Source organism: Pomacea canaliculata, linkage group LG14 (genome assembly GCF_003073045.1).
Source record: "Pomacea canaliculata isolate SZHN2017 linkage group LG14, ASM307304v1, whole genome shotgun sequence".
In the NCBI taxonomy this organism is placed as follows: Eukaryota; Metazoa; Mollusca; class Gastropoda; order Architaenioglossa; family Ampullariidae; genus Pomacea; species Pomacea canaliculata.
Genome location: NC_037603.1, coordinates 2267059 through 2276459, shown reverse-complemented (window position 1 = coordinate 2276459; position 9401 = coordinate 2267059). Strand labels below are relative to the sequence as shown.

Sequence of the window (9401 nt, the reverse complement as noted above, 5' to 3'; positions counted from 1 at the left end):
GCCCAGGACTGGTGCTGTGTAAGGAGAGAAATACCTCTATCCTCTTACTAGTTTCGCTTATCTGAAGGCTCAGAGTAAGGTCCTACTATAACACTTTTGCTTTTTAAGAAAACATAAAAATTCTGCAAATAACAAATTGAATCACCAAAGGCCTGGCTTTTTCTGTGAAAAGGACTGGATGGGTTGATGCGTCAGGCAAACAAAACAGTTCTATAGAAGGACTGATTAATAGTAAACTAATTAGAAAAGAAAGTAATTGATCCAATGCTAAAGAATAGTTGAAGACAGCTCACAAATCAAACCCCTTGGGCCCTGATGTGTTTATTTTTTTCAAGTTTAGTGCAGAGACGATAAAGAGAAGTCGTGTAAAAATGCTTGGACGGACGCGAGATAGCTATAACAATAAGGTCGACGTAACGAAAACTGCGCTGACTGACAAGAGGTAGTGTGTGTCAGCTGCTTGTACCGCTACGAAAGAATTATCATTCTACATATTCACATATCACCTTAGAAAGCTCTGTTGTCTCCGACGAGCAGCTACAAAGTGAGTCGTGGAACCTCAATTATATTACAGTGTGTCGTACCGTCTTCAAGATTAGTACAGGGTGTTTTGTAAAAATTCTATTCTGCAGAATGCACGTATTGCATGGGAGGAGGAATCTTAAAGTCTAAGTGGATGGCCTAATACATTCTTTTCTTTTCTGCGGGTATGGCTTCTAATGACTCTTGCTGAACGCTTTCTGGCACACAAGTATATTTCATGTGAAAACGATCGTCATCCCTTCACAATTGGTAATGGATTGTCATTACAAATTACCGTTACGAACGGGGGTGGAAAACACGTTGCTTGCAAGGAGAAATAAAACTTACAAGTGCACGGTTGTCAAATAAATGGAATTATAAAAACGGAAAAATGACTCAGTCAAAATAATGGACAACGACGTTCATGGGGCAAGCACAACTTAAAATTACCATAGAGGTGGTAAAAAGATGGATATAAAAATGGAAAGCTGACGTCATGTCTAATACAATATTAGGGACGGGAAAGGATTGTTATATGGGGTGGTGTGCTGGTGATGACGGTTGGTGGCTGACGCACGAACACACCGTGCGTGGCCCAGGCCGACAGGGGGATAGGGCGGGCGGGCCGGAGATGCGGGAGGGCATGAATCAGGAGGCCGCACGTCAGGTGGGGAGGGTCGGGGGGCTAGATCGGCAAGATGCAGGGCTGTCTCACCTTATGTCTTCGATACACTGGACCCTCGATAACTTGACAGAAAGTAACAAAACGATTAACAAACCATTATTACATACCGGGATTGTGACGAACACGTTGTTGTGGTCAGGTCGAGCCGCACGTGCTGAACGGTGACTGTTGTGGATTCTCGGTTTTAATGTTTTTATTTAAATGCGTTCGAAGGTAGAAGGGGTGCGGGTTGTTAAACATTATTTTTGTTATTTGTATGGTGGTGACAGAGGAGAATTGGTATTGACGACTTTTCTTACTTGTGTGTATTAGAACGCAAAATGTAAGGATAATGCCTGAGTGAGTTGCACGCTAAGAGCGCACTAACAGAATGCAGGCCTTTAAATGACATTTTTTTGTTTTTAAATCTCGGCCTTTCTTTACTAATCTAATCGTTCGTTCGTTGAGGCAATTGTACAATATACAGTACCACTCCTCAAGAAGATATATAGGTGCGCTTATTTGGACATTTTCCATAGTTGGTGCCTGTTTTTTCTTGATTGTTTTGTTTCCAAAAGATGAAAATGGGAAAAGGATATATTGATGTGTTCTCACTAACTTCAATAGTCTTATAAATTAATGAGTATTAAGCAAAATATGCTATGCTTGATACGGACATTCGAAACCATTTTATACCATAAGCGATCAAGCTGTTCAACCTTAGATGAAATGACAGCAGTGGTGTGTGATGTAGCATGCTGATGTGTTTTACTATGATGTACCATTTTGTTTTTTTCTTCACAAAACTGCCAATTAGATTAATTGGTCATCATCATTTACAATTTATTTGTACATTTTGTAAAAAAAGTTCAAACGAAAAAGATTATTTCGGTGTGGTCTAAGGTGCTTAGAATTAGGTTAATAACTATATCATCTACATTTGTGAGCATATATATAGTATCTTCACTAAATACTAATGATCTAGTTCTTACTATACTTGCTAAATCACAAGTTGCTCTTCTAGGAACACTACCCATAGGGATTATTTCGTGTCATTCAAAAGTTCTATTTGTAGATTTTTTTCTATTTAACATTGTAAGCACAGAGAAAAAGCTTCATTTGTGTGTGTGTTTGTGGTGATGATTTAAAATTAGGTTGACATACATTTGCTATCTCAGCCTTTACAGTGTGAATGACCTTGTTCTTCATGCTTAACCACAAGCTACTCTTCTGACTTAGTATCATGCATAGAATCATGCTCAGTCTCAATTAAACAAGTAGAATTCAGAGTCGATATTCAGTTTATTCCGTTATCCTTTTTGTTATTATCATCAACAAGAATCGATTAAGACAACAATTCAAGCAAGTAAACTCACTGATAATTCATTTGCAATTTTCAGAGATAACGTAGCATGTTACAAAATAACGAAAGTACAGTGCAGTGTATCTTGGATTTTCATGGCTTTTGAAAGGACACGAGATCTCTTTACACAATGCATTCAATGCAAGGAGAAAATCTGCAGAAAGGGTGCTAAGTTCTGGTGCATGGTTTTAATATCATGTGCATGCTGACCTTAGGGTTGGCAGTTTAAGCACAGCTTATACACACTCACACCCCAACTCACCAACACACGCAACACCACTAAGAGATTCTCATCAATTTCAGTACATGTCTCCTTAAAAAGACGAGATAGTTGTCTGTTAGAGAGGGAGTATATGTTGATGTCAGTATGTGTCATTAACAGAAAACCTTATATAACACTGGACTGTTTTAAATTGGCAGGGAACGTAAAAAAAAAAACAAAAAACAAAAAAACAAAAAACATGACGTTACAAATAAGCTCTCTCATCGATAGCATACCATGTTGTTGTTCACATATACTGCATTAATGAGATTTCACAACCCTGTTAATTATCATGTATTTAATAGTGCCCTCTTCTTGGAACTAGCTCTACACAGATGGCACTGGTGAGGTCACATCACTGTGGGTAAGCATGTGCCTTTGTAAATTAGATGACCCCCTATACATTTTCCTACATACACAGCACTGGTAAGGTCTAACATTTCTGTGGGTCAACATGTGCTTTTCTAAACCCCTTAACAGCTTAAAAGCACTATTACATATACTGCACTGGTAAGGTCTCTCTCATCAGTGTGGTTCAGCATGTGTATTTTTAAATGACATGGAAACTTAAAAGCACTATTACATATACTGCACTGGTGAGGTCTCTCATCAGTGTGGGTCAACATGTGTGTTTTCAAATGACTTGAAAGCACTATTGCATATACTGCACTGGTGCACTAACATTTCTGTGCTTCAACATGTGCCTTTCTAAACCACTTGAGCACTCAAAAGCTCTATTACACATACTGCACCGGTGAGGTCTCGCAATGTGGGTCAACATGTGTCTTTTTAAACGACATGGGTGCTTAAAAGCACTATTACATATACCGCACTGGTGAGGTCTAACATTTAAGTGCTTCAACATGTGCCTTTCTAAACCACTTGAGTGCTCAAAAGCTCTATCACACATACTGCACTGGATAGGTCTCCAGGTGTGGGTCAACATGTGTCTTTTTAACTGACTTGAAGTCTTAAAAGCACTATTACATATACTACACTGGTGAGGTCTCCCAGTGTGGGTCAACATGTGTGTTTTCAAATGACTTGATTTCTTAAAAGCACTATTACATATACCGCACTGGTGAGGTCTAACATTTCTGTGCTTCAACATGTGCTTTTCTAAACCACTTGAGCACTTAAAAGCTCTATTACACATACTGCACTGGTGAGGTCTCCCAGTGTGGGTCAACATGTGTCTTTTTAAATAAGTTGAAGTCTTAAAAGCACTATTACATATACTGCACTGGTGAGGTCTAACATTTATGTGCTTCAACATGTGCTTTTCTAAACCACTTGAGCACTTAAAAGCTCTATTACACATACTGCACTGGTGAAGGCTAACATTTCTGTGGGTCAACATGTGTCTTTTTAAATTACTTGAAGTCTTAAAAGCACTATTACATACACTGCACTGGTGAGGTCTAGCATTACTGTGGGTCACTTTGTGCTGTTTTAGTTGATCTAATCTTTTAAAAGCTCTATGACAGACAGTACACTGGTAAGTTTTCTCAACATTTTGGGTCACCATGTGCTTTTTTTCTGATGGAGTTTTAAAAGAAGTGGATGGATGAGATATCTTATTATTGTTGGTTACCTGGTTGTGTTTTAAAGTATCTAGTCTTTCTAATGCAGCTGTACATGCAGTATGCTGGTCAGCTTTAAAATCAGAGTGGATCACCATATGTTTCTTGAGTAGGGTTGGAAACCTGAAAGAAGATAAGCACACTTGGCACTGATATGATTTAGCATCACTATGGATTTCTATTTGTGAATCAATGGTGACTTCAGTAACAGTTGGATGGATCTGATGCTGTTGACTTTCTGTGAATATATATGTCACCTTAGGAGTTATGCATCTAGCAGCATTCATTTCTTGACAATTCTCATCAATGTCATTCTGCCACTTTGCATGCTGACCAGGCCACCCTGTCTCAGTCTTCAGTATGTAACTATGATCTTGTTCTTCTGGCTTATATACAAGCTGCTCTTCTGTCTTAGCACATTGCACAGGATCCTGCTCAGTCTTAATTAAAGAGGTGACATCTTGACAGTGGTACTCCACTTTCACAGCACTCTCATGACCACAGTCTGAATGCTCAATGTGTGCAGCATTCTCAGGTTTTATGTGCTGAAGTTCTTCACCAGGAAGTGGCTCACTTTTAATACAATAAATGGCATCCTCAGAGTTAAGCTCCAGTTTTACACCATCCTGTTTCCAGTTTGATTGATGAATATGCGTAGCAATCTCAGGTTTTATGTAAGTTGTGCCAGAATCTGAATGCTCAATGTGTGCAGCATGCTCAGGTTTTATGTGCTGAAGTTCTTCACCAGGAACTTCCTCAGCTTTAATACAATAAATAGCATCCGGAGAGTTAAGCTCCAGTTTACACTATCCTCATGTTTAAAGTTAATTGATGAATATGCGTAGCAGGCTCAAGTTTTATGAAATCTGGACCAGAAGTGTTTTTAAGATGCATACAGCTAATTGGTGAGCAATATGTCATTATTGTATAAGAACAAAATGTGCTTTCTGTCTCAAGCATTACATCATTATTTAGGTCTTCTTGTAGATAGCTTCAGACCTTGGTTCAGTCTTATGCTGTGTATACATGAGACCTGGACTTGATTGGTTATGGCAGACATAGCTTCCTCTTCTAAGATTACATTCAATTTTTTCTTCTTTAATCGTTTTAAAGTACTATCTGAGTGAACTGCCCACAAGTCCTCTGTTCGTTCATCTCCTGAGACTCAGTCCTGCAGCTTTAACAAAAACCTGCAATATTACAATATATTAATTATATCTCACGTCTTTTGCCCTCTTTTGATTTTTTTCTGATAAAATTTTTAAAACATTCTGTTGCATATGTGAAAGTCAAAATACCTCGCAGTCATTTTTTTAAAAAACAGTTGGATGCTGAAAACCTTATTAATACTCTATTATTATTTTTCATGACTTAATAAAAATACAGTTGAACCTCGGTTAGCGAACGCCTCGGATAGCGAATATTTCGGATAGCGAACAAAAATTTCGTTAAAAGTTTGTCTCGGATAGCTAACAGCCACGTGAACCACACGTGACTGACCAGCATGTAATCATTCGCGCTCGAGACAAAGTTACGATCAGTCGTTCCTTATCTATGCACATCCTTCTTATTTAGCGATTTTTGTGCTTTATTTTAATAAGACAATCCTCAATAATGGCTCCAAAGAAGATTAAGGCAATTAATAGTAGTGAGGTAATGACAAGGAAGCGGCCAACAAATGAATTGAAAAAGGAAATGATTTCAAAGTATGAAGGTGGCATGCGTCTGTCGGATATGTGATGTCGTATTACCGAAGAGTTTTACAAAAAAGGCAGAAGGAACAGACACTGGACAAGTTTTTTGCTTTAACCTCAAAGCTACAGAAAAGGGAAGTCACCCCCGATTTTATGATGTCACATGTGCTCATGGAGGGGGAATCAAAGCAGTAATTCCACCCCTTCCTCCCCACACCTGCTTCCAACCACTACGTCAAAACGGCAAGTTTTCTGATGTTTAAATGCTTTCGTTAATGTTTCTATGCTTATTTAACTCCATTTATATTGCATTATAACTGTTCTCATTAAAACAAATACCTATATGGCCTGTAACTTTCAAATATTAGCAAGTCAACAGGGGCTGGGAACCAATTAAACCTATTTCCTTTATTTCTTATGGAAAAAAATTGTTTTGGATAACGAACAGCTTTCCAGAACAGATTAAGTTCGTTAACCGAGGTTCCACTGTATTGCCTTCCATTTAAACAATTGTTATTATTGTGGTGTTCAGGCATGACAGTTATATTCCCATTACAAGATAAGATTTCATAAAGGAACCAAATGAATATTCATTAAACCAACATAAGGTGGATTTTTTAAATAGCAGTATATGAATTGGCATGAACAATGTATCACCTGCAAGAGACATTTCTTCATTCATATTCCAATTAGCAGCTCATACTGTATGGTAGTATTTTATTTTAAATGGCCCACATAATTAATGTATACATGTACATTTGAAAACTTCCTGATCACATAGAAACATTAATTATACTTGTAACTGTATAAATGGATAATAATTTACTACATGAGAATAAAGCACAATTTTTAGGTTGTAAACTGTGTAATATTTTTTTACCGATTGCCTTTTTAGGACCATACATTATTCTAACATGCTGGTACCGAAGTTTTCATGGTTTTCAGTCTTTATAAAGGGAGATCATTTTTGTGGTCATCTGAATGTTTTAATTTTTTTTTTAATTTATTGAAGGCTGTGTGTGTGGTAATTTGTTACATTTAGGTTAGGTCTTAGACTTGCGTTTATGCAGAATGAAAACGCCTGGTTGAGCCAAAGCCTAAATACAACATCGGAATGTTTTACTAACCTGATATTGGAGGCGGCTTTCGTTCAGGCAGTGGCGGTAATTTCACGATTGGCCACTTCTGCAAACGCACCACGTGCTATTGTCCAGGCTACAAGAACAGTCCGCTGAAGGTTCGGAGGAGAGTTTCACAGCTGAGCAACAAGTTGGTATACAGTCGTCCCTACGATACAGCGACAAGAGGCTAGGAACTGTTAGAGACCTTTTACTTTCAAATCATGATGTGAGTCCTTGAGCAGAATACTCTTTTCAAGTAACGGAAGTAAGTCATAGGTTGGTCGGGTGCATTGAACAGAAGGGAGATAGGGTTGGGAAGGGTCCATTGTACACAGGGGAGAAGTGCCTTTATCGGTGTGTCGATTATCAGTATGTCTTTGACTTGTGCAAGGTGGGTATGCTATGCCTGATATGGGCACTCAAAATGATTTGTACCATAAGTGATCAAGCTGATGTAGTATGTTGATGTGTTTTACTATGATACACCGAAAACTGGATTATGCCAATTAGATTAATTGGTCATTGTCATTTAAAATCTTTTTGTATATTCTTTTGTTCAAAAAATTCAAGAGAAAAAGATTTATTTGTGTTTGTGTCGGGAGAAGGTGCTGAGAACTAGGCTAGTGACTATATCAGCTATATTTGTACATAGATCTTGTGTCTGTAGGCCGTTGAGTAACATTTATCATCTCAAAAATGTAAAAGATTGATTAATTCTTTTTAATTAAAAAATTTCTCAAGTTCTTTTTCATAAAGTGTGCTATTCAACCTCTTGCATTATGAATTGTATGGCAAGGGGTGGAGAAAATCAGTTCTTGCTGAGTGGGAGACTTTCATTTGAATTGAACAGTTCAGTTTGAGTAAGATAAAATTAATATATTGTTACATTGTAATGTTGCAGATTCTTATCATAGCACCAGGGACTAGAATCCAGGAGATGAAGGTGCTGAGGTCTTGGGTGCAGTTTCAGTCTGACAGTACTTTAACAATTAAAGAAGAAAAATCAAATGAAATCTTCGGAGAACAAAAAGCTATGTCTGCTATATACAATCAAAAGCAGGTCTCATGTATACACAGTATAAAGAGTGAACCCAGTTCCGTTTTTCATCTGCAGAAAGATCAAAGTGATACAGTAATGATAAAGACAGAAGGTAAGGTTTGTTATTCCAACCAGACACACTGCTCACAAAATGGATGTGTACAGCTTGAGAACAGCTCTGGCCCAGTCCATCACATAAAAGAATGCTATTAAAGAAACACATGCTGACCCACACTGATGTGAGAGATGGTGCTTTTAAACACTCATGGGGTTTAAAAGAGCATATGCTGACCCACGGTGATGTAAAACCACACCAGTGCAGTGTGTGTAAATCTACCTTCAAAAAATCATCTATATTAAAACAGCACATGTTGATCCACAATAAACCTCACCAGTGCAGTGTATGTAAAACTGCTTTTAAGAGCTGAAAAGAATTACAAAAGCATATGGTGACCCACAGTGATGAGAGATCTCACCAGTGCATTGTGTGTTAAGTTTCCTTCAGTCGCTTGTGGGATTTAGAAAGTCACATGATGAACCACAGTGATGTATGATCTCATCGGTGCACTGTATGTGAAGTTGCCTTTAAAAGGTCATATTCTTTAAAGCAGCACATGCTGACCCACAGTGATATGAAACCTCAGCAATGCAGTGTGTGTAAAGCGCATATGGGATTTAAAAGGACACGTGTAACCAAGAAGTTATTTTGACGTCATAATTTATGGCGTCATACCTCCAGCCCATCACACATGTTGACCCACAGTGATGATAAACCTTACCCGTGCAATGTGTGTAAAGCTAGTTTTAAGAAGAGGGTCAGTTTAAAACACCACATGAGAGCTCATAGTGATGTTAAACTTTATCAGTGCAGCATATGTAAAGTTGGGTTCATAACATCATTTCAATTAAAAAACCACTTGCTGATTCACGGTGATGGGAAACTTCACCAGTGCAGTGTATGTAATGCTGCTTTCAGGTTCCCATCCTATTTAAAAAGGCACATGATTGTTCACGTTGATGAGAAACCTCACTAGTGGAGTGTATATGATGTTATTTAAACATTAGGATATTTGAAAGAGCACATGCTGAACTACATTTTGGATAAATTTCAGCAGTGCAGTGTGTGTTAAGCTGCTCTGAGCTCATTGAAAAA

At 38.0% G+C, this 9401-nt stretch overlaps 1 protein-coding gene across 1 annotated transcript; it reads right to left on the bottom strand.

Annotated features, from left to right (window-relative positions):
* Window positions 1-2872: 2872 nt before the first annotated feature.
* Window positions 2873-8999, bottom strand: LOC112555514 (zinc finger protein 596-like). The gene is made up of 2 exons (XM_025223947.1): window positions 8982-8999; window positions 2873-5200 (listed from the first exon to the last, which is right to left on the bottom strand). The coding sequence occupies exons 1-2, from the start codon at window positions 8997-8999 to the stop codon at window positions 3464-3466; spliced, it is 1755 nt and encodes a 584-aa protein (XP_025079732.1). The 3' UTR covers window positions 2873-3463.
* Between the last annotated feature and the right edge of the window lie 402 nt (window positions 9000-9401).